The sequence below is a fragment of the Halichoeres trimaculatus genome, unplaced genomic scaffold (assembly GCF_033239565.1).
Source record: "Halichoeres trimaculatus isolate MK-OKI-2021-1 unplaced genomic scaffold, fHalTri1.1 fHalTri1_scaffold_16, whole genome shotgun sequence".
In the NCBI taxonomy this organism is placed as follows: Eukaryota; Metazoa; Chordata; class Actinopteri; order Labriformes; family Labridae; genus Halichoeres; species Halichoeres trimaculatus.
The window spans coordinates 15527875-15540854 of record NW_027437194.1 but is presented as its reverse complement, the minus strand read 5'-3'; the positions used below and the strand labels follow the sequence as shown (position 1 = coordinate 15540854).

The window sequence follows — 12980 nt, the reverse complement described above, 5'->3', positions numbered from 1 at the left end:
AGGATCATCCACAGAAGGGGGCTGGATTCAGGCTGTATTAAAAAAAGCTACAAAAACATTTGAAGAAAACATTAGGGCTGTGAAAAATGCCACCATGAAATACTTCTCCAAATGGATTTTGATATCGACAGTCTAATATATATTGTCAATAAAAAGGAATGAATTAGACAAACACCGCAGTCTGAAGCCTCACTTCGAGTTCTGGTAATCCAGATTTTGCCACACTGAAAAATCAAATCTTGTTGATTAAATCCAGGCTCTGCTAAATCGGGGGAAATCTGGATCCGACGGGATAACTCTGGACTCAGACCTGAGAGTGAAAACACTGATTTGTGTCTGAGGCTGTTACTACTGATGTTTCAGTGCAATAAAGGTATGGATTTATTTTCTATGAATTATGAGTTTTACACAGTAGGCTTATGTCATAGCACCATGTTCAGGACTATTAACAAGCAACACTTGAGACATCAAAGCAGCACAAAGAGGTTTGACAAAGATCAGATTTCATTTGATTTATTTATTGCAATAAAGATGTACAAAGTATTGGTAATCATAAATGTTAAAATGTTAGAAAAAGCATATCTGTGACTGTTAACAGTACAGTGTATCAAAACATTCCTGCTTCTACCAGCGCGGTCGATTCCATCCACAAGTGTGTGTGAGAGAAAACAGGTCTGATCTGCTGCTGTCCTCCAGACTTTTCTTCAAAAAGGCATCGAAAAGACAGAAATACACTGAGAGAAAAACGACAATCTGCTAAAATCAAAAGGCAACAAAAGAAAAAAAGAAATCAACATGCAAATTAACTTACAACCAAAACCCATAGAAGACAAAAAAGTGGAGAAAATCTAAACTAAAATAAATATCTTTCTCCTTATTGAAATTAATTATTCTCCTCCCTTAATTTACGCCGTTGGACTACAAAGTTTATTTACAGGTTAGTTCATGTTCGCAGTGTGAAGAAGAGCTCGACCACCATGAGATATAAAGACCAGGATGAGTTTTTACACAGCGTCCATCATCATGGAGAGGAGGGCTGGGGAGGGGGGGGGCTTTGGCAAAGTAACACGTACAGTAATAACCAGGAGGGTCAGGTGAGGACATGAGGACAGGTACAGGTGTGTTTTGGTTTCTTCAGTAGGACACAGAGAGTCTGAGATCTATCCATCAGACAGAAATGAAGCAACGACACACAAACACCATTATTATTTGGTTGTAAAATGCTGACAGGTCTTTGTGGTGTATCAAAGATAAAGATCCCCTCCAGGTCCTACTGATACATTTTATATACGTGTATATAGAGGCAAGTTTATATATATTTATATAGTCTTTAATGTACAAATATAGAGTAACCCGTGTTCTTGTTGAAATGTGTAACAGAGGGGAGAGTGACGCTTCACAGCAGAACAGGAACAGCTTAAAGACACGCTCCTAGGTTAAAATTTAATGCACAACAGCGCCCCCTAACGCCAGAATCTCAGCCTGGCTTGCTGATATTAATTCCAAATTTGTGCCACAAATAAATTTATCAAATTGTGCCAAAGGATTGTCATAAAATTCATGTACTTTACCAATAATCTCATTATTATAAGCGATGAGCAGTACTGCATGTGTGTTTTCAAACCTTTTTCAAGTATTGTCTGAACAGATCAGGAAACCAAACACCATATTTCATACATTTCAAACCATCACCTGTAACTTAGACCTCCAGCTGAGTTTCTGTCCCTTAATTCAACTCTCCTGCTGCTTCCTTCCTCAGATACCTGAGGCTAACCAGGATCAGAACCAGGACTTTGCTGATTAACAACCTGAGGAGTGCTCAACAATCAGGCTCCTCTGAGTCTCAGTCTCACTGTATCTAACAATCACACTACCATTAGCTGAAATGAGTCTGATTATAGCGCTATGAAGCCAAAACAAACAGATGTTACTGTGATTTAATGACAGTTAATGTGATTCAGTCAAAGTACACATACGCTACTGTGATTTGATGGCATTATTTACATCTGTAAATGAATGAAACAGGCTGGAAGGATGCTAAAATATCTTCAATATGGTGCTGATTTGTAAAAAAGTCTCAATTCAAAATGCGTCTGGTCAGTCTGTAAGGTGAGGAGCAAACAGTTCTTAAAACATCATTTTTTTAAATGAGGTTTGGTCTGACTGATGACTGATGTAAATTCTGTACAATCTCAACTAAAAGACTTTAACAATCGATATCCATGTATGTTGTTGATACAGTGAGTTATGTGAAATTGACGCTGACATCATCTGACGTTGAATGATACATAAAAAAGTATTTTTCTGATGACATTACTTTTAAAAATACTCTGATTTGACGCACAAAGTGTTTTCTTTACACATGAATCTTACAGTACTTCAGTATATCCCAATATTGTGATGTGCACTGTATTGTTTTGATAATATTTTGAAATCTTTCATGAGTCCTATCAAAGGCTTCTGGGGGCTCAATTGTGCATTATAAGCCAACTTGAGATGGTCTTTGTGCCTCAAAATTTAAGATCCTCACTCAGTGCATGCTGTACACATAGTATGAAAGTACTGAGGATATTATAACTACACTGATGAACATGAGTGTATACACTTACTGCTTATGCATATACATATATATATATACACACTCATAACAAGCTCTCCCCACAGCACACACATACACATATACTGTATGTATACCAAAGTCCTGGCCCCACACACTGTGCAGGTGATACAGAGTGATGGGATGCAGCAGTAAAAATGCTAACAGCACAACAACACTGTGCTAACTGCAGGAAACAAAAACAGACTATGTATGCTAACTCCTAGCGGCGGTGTTTATTATCATGGTCATTATTATTTTACAGTACATTCAACTAACCTAAGTATCGTGTCACATTCCTCTTTTGGAATTGCATACAGTAAAAGGACAGAGAACACGTATGCTAAATGCTAAACCTGCTTGTTTCTGAGGAAAAAACTAAAATAGAAAAGAAAAAAAAACGTGAATGTTACAAATAAAGAGAACCCTGTTTTACTCCATCAGTTTGCGGCAGTTTTTAAACTGGAAATGTAAAAACCTCTGATTCTGGTCTTTGTTTGGGGTAAGATTCACTTTCTCTTGAATGACAAAGATCAGTTTGTTTCCATAACCTGTAAATAAGAAGTGAACACAGAGTCTGGGTTAGAGAAGTGAGGCCTCACGAACCTGCATTCTTCTTAATGTCCAGCAGAGAGAGCTAAACACAGTCTGGATGTGTAGAGCAGTGCCTTACCAAATGTTCCTCCCTCTCAGCTGATTGGTTCCCTCAGCAAACATTTACCAAATGAGTTTATGATCTCAAGCTCTAGATTCAAGTCTTCTTTAATGCAGGTGTTCATTTAGTGGATTATGGTCCCATTTAGAGTCACACAGACCAGGAAGCAGAGGAGGAGTTTGGCAAAATGCCAAACTGAGGGCGTCACGGTCACAGCAGCTGTGTTCACTTCTTACCTACAGTCTCTGGAGTTATGTGGTTATTTTTAGATAACAGCACATTTAGCACGACATTATCTCACTGAATCTTTGTGTTCTCTGTTTGGGTAATGTTATCAAACAGCAATTGAGGCAGTAGCTAAGCCAAACAATCAGGTTTTGGACTTTACAGATACATTTCTGTTTCAGAAAGTAGCTGACATTCTGTATTTCTCTACAGACTTCTGTCTTTTTCAATCATGTTTAAAGATCTGAACTAATGAGGACAGAATTTAGCCTTAGCAACTAGACACTTGAAACAAATTTGCACTCCTCATGTGTAAATTTTAAAATGAATGTAACTGAACCTTGTGCTTTGTAACAGCAAAAACCGTTTGATTTAAGACAAATGACCTTTTTGGTTATCTCCGAGTGTCCCCACCCTGTGGCAGAGTCCATCCACTCTGTAGTATGAGGGGAAACATTTGATCTTTCTAAACATTAGTGTTAAATCTACACATGGCTTCTCGTGCAGCATTGGGACCTTTAGCCAGTGTGTTCTTGTAGGAAATAATTAGTGTGCGGAAAAAGTGAGGCGCCTGAAAGTGCTCCTTAAATGAACTGAGGCCAGTCCTTCCTTTGACATGAAGGAGTGATGGACTTTTATTACAAGTACGTTACAAGCTCATATGCATAGAGGTATATCTTCACTCAGCCCTGACACATTCTCATGTCACATTCTTTCTACCAGCGGGTCTGTCTGCAAGCAGCGCGCTGCTCAATCTCTGCACAGCATGGCATTGTGGGTACGAGAGACCAACAGTCCATCAAACAGCCAGAAACAATCTTGACTACTGAGGAGCTGAAGTGGAACATGTTCGCATCTGAGACTGAGCACTTCAGCAGCAACATGTGGACCTACAGTCAGCGCTGTGCAGGCTAAAGCAGGGGATGATGGGTATAAATAAGATGAATGAACAGCACAGAAGAAACGAATGGATCGCACTCTGCGTTTACCCACAAAGCGTCCAGCCAGTATGGCTTATAAGAGAAAAGAACTGGTGACAATCGTTAGCATTAAGGCAAAGTTTAACTAGCTTGTTGTGTGGAGCAGTTTCTCTTTCTTTACGAAACATGTGGACACAAAAACACAGGAAAAAAGATCATCACAGAGCAGCTACCTGGGCGATTCAAAAACCAGTTCATGTCTTTAACCACAGACAAAAAACACCTAACTGTGTCTGGTGACGGCTAATATTCAACAGCTTTAAATAGGAAGACTCAAAAGTGAATAAAAATAAAACACATGTTGATTAGGATAAAAGAGAGAGAAAGAGAAATGCAATCAAGTGGACACCCTTCATTCAGTTTATGCAATCCACTCGCATAAATACAACGCTCCGACTACGAAGGAATCACATTTAAAACTCACTAAAACTACTCTTCACCAGCGTCATAGGTAACATCCTCAATCTGGATTATAATCTGTCATCTGATTCATCTGGAAGGCACATCCATAAGGCTTTAGAAGGTGTTGCAAAGCGTTCTGCAGTTCTCTCCCAACATTTAAGGAAAAACGACGGGGTGATTATTGCTGCATCACAAACACGACGACTGGTCCGATTTTACTCCGTATGACATCAAGATTTTTCAGAATCATGGGAACGACGTGAACATTGTGCACGACTGCCTGAGAGAAATCAACTCTGACAACAACAAAAACAAGGAAATGAGATAAAAACTAGAGCTACAAGCAAAAAAAACACATCTTGGAATAAATAGAAAGAAAGGAGCAGAGTGGGTGACATTAACACCCACCTCCCACCCCCACCTCCACATTCCTCCATCACTCGTAGCGCCTCTCCACCGCTCAATCCTCCATCTTTACTCAGCTTCCCAGCCTTGATCCGGTCAGTGTGTGTGTTGACGTCTCTGGAGTGTGTGTGGTTACTGTCAGGTTTGGACTGGGAGGTGTGTGTGTGCGTCTGCTCCCAGAGGCAGAGGTGGATGTGACATTGGATAAAAACATGGATGTTCTCCTCCGTGTGTGTGGGTGTGTGTGTATGTGTGTGTGTGTGGTTGTTGAATGTGTGTGTGTGTGTTTAAGAGTAGAAGGTGAGGACGCTCTGGTGGTTTCCACGGACCAGGATGATGGGGGGCAGATCGTTGGAGAGCGCCTCCAGCCAGGCCATGTACAGAGTGCTGGAGACGGCGCCCTTCCTGGCCAACGGCAGACTCCTGCAGAAAGACAAGGAGGAGGAGGAGGAGAGAAAGTGGAGTGGGGTGTAATTTATTCACCTCATTTATCCTCAAACTCATTAACTATGAAGAAGAAAAGTCTAACTGTGCACACCAGTGTTTCAGCTTTTAGTGAGGTCATTTCTTTCTGTTTTTTTTAATGTTTAATATCACAACAAACACATCAGCACAGCGTTAAGCCTGGTTTACTCTTCTGCACTGACAACCCACCTGATATACCTGAAGGTAGGCAAATTTCTACACTAGGGTTGCACGATATATTGGTATCAATATCAGTATCTGCCGATGTAGGTCATTTTTTTAACATATTGGCATTGGCCGATGTTGAATTAAATTGAATTTATTTATTTAATAGGGACGATGCAGTTTAACATAGTTCCATCACTAAGTATGAATCTGATGTGCTGCACAGAGAGTTTATAGCAAATGCTAATTTCCAACTCTTGTCCCTAGTTGGGCTTTTAAAAGTCAGAAAATGTACAATATTTAACAGCATAAAATAATAAAAAAGTTTACAAAACAACAATAAAATACACATTCACATAAAAACAAGTAATTACACAAACCAGTTCAAAGTAAATAAATAATAAAAAAAAAATGTGGCAAACTAAGAATGATCACAGTTCTGATTTGCTTTTAGCCAGAACTTTGTACGTTTGTAGAGAAGAGTTTTAAGTCTGTGATTAATGTGTGACTAAAAGTGGGCAGATATTTACTTATTAGCTGCTGGCCATTTTCAGAGTATCTTGAACAATCTTTTAAGTCCCAAATGAAATTTTTATCTATGACTATGTAAAAACCAAAACTACGTAAGAAGAGTGGACCCTCTTTTATGTCTCTCTTCCTGTTTTTGATCCACAAAACAGACAAAATGTACTTTTTTTGATCACTTTCATGTTGGGCGCTCCATCTTTTGATTTTAACTTTTTCACAGATTTGAGTTTAAGTGGAGTGAACACTGTTACTTTTGTTTTACGGTGGCCCTGTCACCTCCTTATTTAAAAAAAAAAGATATTGAAAAATTCAGTTTGCGTGTTTTTCAGTATGCTCAAAATTTGATCATCTCAGTTTTTTTTCTTTTCTTTTTTTTTTTACAAATATTGATATCGGTAAACATCCGTTATTGGCTGTTTAGCTAAGTGAGTCGGTGTTAAGAAGAGAAAATGAATTGAGGAAACCTTGCTTCTTTTATGAGCTGATGATACCAGAGTCACTAACAGCATTTTTAAAACACAGTCTCCATTACAAAAATCTTTTTATCATTAAACTAAACTTTGTTTTTGATGCCTGTTGTGTCTGAGGCTTTGGTGTTCCTATAATCACACTAGAGTCATCACCTCTGAAGGAGCTGGAGAGTTAATACCCAATCAGCTAGTGGATAGGAGCAAATCCCTTCACACTAACATTAATACAGGACACACACAGGACACACACACACACAGGACACACACACACACACACACACACACACACACACACACACACACACACACACACACACACACACACACACAGTGGCATCTTACATGACGATGAGGTTGGCGGTGCTCGAGTGCTCCTTCAGCAGTTCGTTGAGTCTGAGCTGACGGTTCGTCTGCAGACAAACAGAAACAGGTTCAAAGATTAAGGTGTCAGATTACCTGATAATTATCACACTCTGACTCTGAGCAAGCTCCCTCTCACAGGCACACACACACACACACAGCTGGATCAGGCTCAGACTGTTTATTGAGGTGGATGAACTGAGTTGCAGAGGATTAGAGAGGAATCTCTCCTCTGACCTCTCTGAGCTGCAGAGGCATTGAAGATGTAATCACATAAAGACAAAGTGTTTCAGAGCGACAACAGAGAGTCGCAGTGAGCAGCATGAACTGACCTTGGCGCGGTACAACTCCAGCTCGTTGTCGGTGATCCTCCAGGGTTCGCTGTTCTTCAGCCTCTCGGCTGCCTCCTGCTCCATGTCATCCTCCTTCAGCCGATACGGCTCGATCATCTCCTCAAAGGCCGCCACGCTTCACAGGAGAAAGGAGAGAGAAGAAAACTGGTCAGTATCCTCCAGTACGGCAGAAACAGAACCAGACAGAGACTCCTCCATCTCACAAGTCTTCATTTTGTTATTTTTCCCATGATTCCCATCATACAACCTATTTTGTGTAAAGGTTGTAAAACATCAATGATTTAATTTCATTATGTATTCTCTCATATTTTGTCTCATAGTAAACTTGTTTTTTTTTGGACTTGAAGCTCCTTTGAGGAAAAGTGGTTTCTCACATCTCTTTGAGATTTTGTCGTGTCCATGTGCTAAAGGTTTTGCTTCTTTGACATTGTGAATAAAAGGCTCTTGAGGCAGAGTGCTGTTGATCACTGTCTATCTAAGGGATCATATGAGCCAAATGAGTCATAAACATTCAAACTGACAGTCATATGTCATAAAATGTGATGAAATACAAGACTGGTGTCTGTCAGCCGCATATGACACCATCCACAGTTAGAACATCCATCAGCAGTCACCATTAGAGAGCTCGAACCAGTTAATCTGAACCATTCGGGGTCAAACTGCATCAAAGTCAATCTGAAATATAATCCCTCATTACAATAACAGCAGGTTTCCTACGTTAGACCAGAGCTGAAGGGGGGTGAAGTCACACCAGCATGTGTTAGGGAGCAAGTGCTCTGTCAGTGAGTGGATCTTTGTCCTAAGACAAGCAGACAGAGATCAGAAGCAGTTTTATGACCTGCCTACTACAACAACATGCTACATATGAATGTACTGCATAGAACATGGTAGTGTTCTTGAAATGTAGTTTATTATGAGCTTAGTTTGGTCTGTTTTGTTGTATGCTGTGCTAGTTTTCAGTTTAGAAAGCAGAAATAAAGCTGATAGAAAAAAAAAAAAGTTTCTGAATCATCAACTTGAGGTCTGATAAATTTAAAGTGGTTTGCATGGAGTGCTGTGCATTGTAACAGTCAAACTTTCAGGTATACTTTCTGGAATACTGCAGATTTTGCTCTTTTTAACACATGATTTACTGCAGCCAGAGGTTGGCCTGTCTGATTGGCTCCTGGCATCCACCAGTTCAAAAAGACTGAGACTGAAAACTGGGAACCTCTCGAATGACTGCAGCCATTTTTCTGTCCTCAACATCCAAACAAGTATTTTGTGTAATCTTTGGTTGCACATCTAGTATCATTATTTAATCAAAATAAAAACAGAAAGACACAAAAACCTTTATCATACAAAACAAGCTGAAACATTGTCTCAGTGTCCTCATTACACACTCAGACCACTAGAGGGCAGCAGTGATTCACTTTTGTGCTGGCCTCATAAATGAGTTTTTTATTCCTTGATGGCAGTGACAAATGTGCAACTTTAAATATTCATATCTTCAATGATTAAAACCTCTACATAAAAATAAAACTAAGCTGTACAACTGTGTTTTTTTGTTTAATGTTTTTCCACATGAACAGCGATTCAGACAGGTTCAGATTCAGGTGATGGTGGATTTCTGGTCTGCTTGCAACTGTGGGTGAGGCGTAGACCTGCAGAGATTTGCATCACTTAAAATGAAGCTGGAAGTTGAAAAACAAAGCCTGTGTTTCAAAAATGTTATGAAAATGAGGTAAAGATAACATGAAGGGTAAGAGTTTTAAATGAGTTCGCATAATTAGGGGCAGGGCTGATTTGACTGACAGACAGGTGCGTTGTAGCTGGAGACTAGTTCTTGGTGCTGCGTGTGAAGCAAAGCTAGCATGTTGAACAAGAAGTGATGATCCAAACTGTAAAAATGTGTCTTAGCTCTTCTCTTTTTGAAGTGTATTGAAGAGAACTTACTGCTCCTTCTTGGGCTTGGTGTTTATGTCTCCCAGCACGGTGATGTCTGAGAAGTCTATCCTGAACTTGCTCAGCAGAGTGGCCATCCTGCACAGAGAGAGCAAACACAGAGCTTCAGGATATATACAGGACAATAGCTGCAAGACATTTCACATTCAAGGAGCTGTGGGGTGAGATAACAGCTCTGAGTCACAGCAGAGACCTAGCTCAGCTGTTTTAAATAGATCTGTTTGAACATGGAGACTCTGGGAGGGTGGAGGCACGTATGACGGGCTTTACTGGGAGCTCTGAGGCATTCTGTGTATGACGGTAATTTCCTTTAGAGCCAGCTTCAAAGAAACAGAGTGCTCAGGAGCTTTATAAATCCTTTTCTGGAAGAAGGTTTATGTTGAACTGTCACCCCCCTGCACTGAAATCTGAGACCACAATAAAAAGAAATCTCAGGTAGCTCTGATGCAGGCTTCAAAGTGCTGGCACACCTCCAAAGCAAAGACAGTTTGGGCCATTTTTACACTTATCTTTGAGGCATTGTTGCTTAAATTGATGAGAAAGCTGAAGAAAAGATGGGAATTATGTGGAATATAAAATGAGGGGCGACATGTTGGAAAAGGTCAAGTCTCTTAAAACAGATTTTACATTGTTCCTTCAGAGCCACCAGACTTCTTTAAGAAAAAAAACATCATTTTATCTCAAATATCAGCAGAGCTCCTTTCAATGGTTTTACTGTTTGTCGTATAATTGTTGTGTAAATTACCAATTTACCAAAAAAACCCTCGTCTTTAGTCCCATAAACAATCAAAAAAAAGAGGAATCATGGCTGCTGTAAACATGCTGTGACATGTTCCTGTCAGATAACAATACATTTTTTTCCCAATGGAGTCTGTTAGAAAGACTGTTTTGGGGTAAAAAGGATTAAAAAGTTTCATACTTATTGGGATCTTTTCTACAATGTTGTCAGACACTTACAGGTGCCGTAAGCAGGATTTAGCTAGTCAATGCTAATTTTTTCTTCTATGGATTAAATGTTAGAGTATCCATTGATAAACCTTTATGATTGTAGTATAATTGCACTACCCCGAGGTCGCAGCATTTCCATCTGTTTCTGTTATGAGCTGACAAGGATTCTCGACCGCTCCGGGTATCTTTGACCAATCAGAAGAGCCCCTGAGGCTCTATCCTGATTGGTCGAGGGGTGGCGCTTCGTCCTTCATTGAGATTGGTTGTAAAGCTCTTCATTCTCATGAACGCGCATGAGGAAGTCCTGGCTCGCATATTTACCTGCCTTGTCGGACTTTCAACCCCCAAAACAGCAAGGAGTTAAACCAGGACAGCACGAAGAAGAAGAAGAAGAAGAGCAAAAAGAAGAATCGTAAACTCGTGTGTAAACTCCTTGTGGGAGGGGCTAAACTTGCATAAGGGCGTGATGTCAGAGAACACAGGACAACAGGGGCTGTGCTTGTTTTCAAATCGCACTCTTACCTGGGTAATCCTGCCTGTGACACCTTTAAAGTTAGAATTTTAAATTTGTCAAGGAGGAAAAAACAACCTTTAAGTGAACACACTTTGACCCATTAAGGATGTCGTACCTGCTGTTTGTCTATTAGAGCACGATTTGTAACAACAACCTAAAACAAACAAAATGTAATAAAATAAATGTAATAAAACCCAAATGTAATAACTGACGCAAAATGTAACAAGATGCTGAGCCCAAAACGAGTCACATTTTGGGTTTTATTCGATTTCGGGACATTGTTACGTTTCAGGCTCTAGCGAGGCCTAACTTATTGGAAAAAAAATCTGCAGAAGCATGTCCAAAGTTAGTTTTCATCTAATTAATATATTATGATTATTAGTTTTGCAGCAAACAAACAAAAGGTGGATTCAGAGTGCACACCGAGCCATGAGCCTAAACACAGAGATAAAAGCCTCTGCTGCTAGCTCCATGCTAATTTTATCCAACAAAAGGAAGTGGGAGGCAGCTGTAGGGGACAATAAGAGACTGTGACAGAGACGTGGGGTGAAAGTGTGTGTGTGTGTGTGTGTGTGTGTGTGTGTGTGTGTGTGTGTGTGTGTGTGTGTGTGTGTGTGTGTGTGTGTGTGTGTGTGTGTGTGTGTATGTTCTGTCATGAGGGTTTATTCAGATATAGAGCAGGTAGATTTCTTTACTCTGGGTTCAGTCCAGGTGGCTGTGTTTAACAGGATCAAGCTCCGGTTCCTGGTTTATTGATGGTTTATTAATTTATTCTCAGTAGAGCAGGTGTTTTTTCTCAGGATAGTAATTCAAACTTAATATACTTTTTTATGCATATGATAAATGCTTGATTCTGATTGGTCAGAGCCTCATAAAAATCCCAACTCCAACCACTCTGGTTAGGAAAAGAGGAGCAACATCATGTCCTGCAATCAAGGCAACAACAGATGATAGAAGTATAAACATATCTATACGCTCAAAGTTTGTAATACTTGATTAAAATCTGCAACACGTTCAGCCTGAGTACAATGTGAAAGAGAAAGAGATTTGTAATAAAGCTTTTTAAACCAAAGTCATAGAAAGTAAACTAAACTAAAAACAGCCAAAGTTAAATCAGTAATCTAATGAAAAGTCATGTCCAATGTGTTTCTGCAGAAGAGATGAGCACAAATAGCTGCTCTGTTGGATGCTGACAGAGTGTAGATCGCCAACATCAGTTTTAGTTTCATCAGATAATCACAGGATGTTGCTTCTCCTCCTATTGATCTTCAAATGTGCTGGATCACGAGTGTGTTTAGGACTTACGCTCTACGGTCATGATCAATCCTGTTGATCTTTCCACCAATGAACACGCGGATCTTGCAGTCCTTCCACCTCTTCTTGTTAGTCAGCAGGTATGGGATCAGGAGGGTCAGACCTGAAACAGAGACGAGAAACAGGTGGTGGGAGAGCAGCTCCTGTCATGTGGACATGAAACAGCTGCTGGAGGATAAAAAACAGAGTTCCTGAATCTCAACATTTCCCCTGAGGCTCAGTTTATAATTTAAGTTTGAGGCATCTTGGACAGAGAAAGGAGAGATCTGCAGACTGTGACACTCTTTTTTTCATATGCATATGCACATGCATAATTTCCTACAATGAGAGAAAGATCCTGAGGTGTCTTTTTCTCTCTCCAGGAGGTTTTAGAGCTTTTATTTATTAGCTGTTTTTAACTCATCTTGTTTTGAATTTCCATCTCAAGCTAACGAACAAAGCCAAGTCACAGCAGCTGACCCCTCATATTTGTGATCTTGTTTCTAAAGACGGCGAAAAAGGCCAACTGATGTGCTGAACGATGAAGGACGAGCCGGTAACTCTGATAACATTTTATCAGTCAGCAGTAGCTAATGACGCGGAGCGAGCAATTTACTGCAAGTAGGTCAACAAGAAGGATTAAGAGGTTCAGAGGGAGCGGAGTTCACACGGCTGAG

At 40.0% G+C, this 12980-nt stretch overlaps 1 protein-coding gene across 2 annotated transcripts in view; it reads right to left on the bottom strand.

Annotated features, from left to right (window-relative positions):
- Positions 1 to 1611: 1611 nt before the first annotated feature.
- Positions 1612 to 12980, bottom strand: part of slc12a2 (solute carrier family 12 member 2) — a 79645-nt gene continuing 68276 nt past the window's right edge. For both annotated transcript variants that reach the window (XM_074690519.1, XM_074690520.1), the window contains 5 exons: positions 12316 to 12427; positions 9540 to 9626; positions 7584 to 7719; positions 7234 to 7301; positions 1612 to 5686 (listed from right to left, as the gene is read on the bottom strand). In XM_074690519.1, the coding sequence (XP_074546620.1) occupies positions 5551 to 5686; positions 7234 to 7301; positions 7584 to 7719; positions 9540 to 9626; positions 12316 to 12427 (539 nt within the window). In that variant the 3' untranslated portion in view covers positions 1612 to 5550. The remainder of the gene's footprint in view (positions 5687 to 7233; positions 7302 to 7583; positions 7720 to 9539; positions 9627 to 12315; positions 12428 to 12980) is intronic.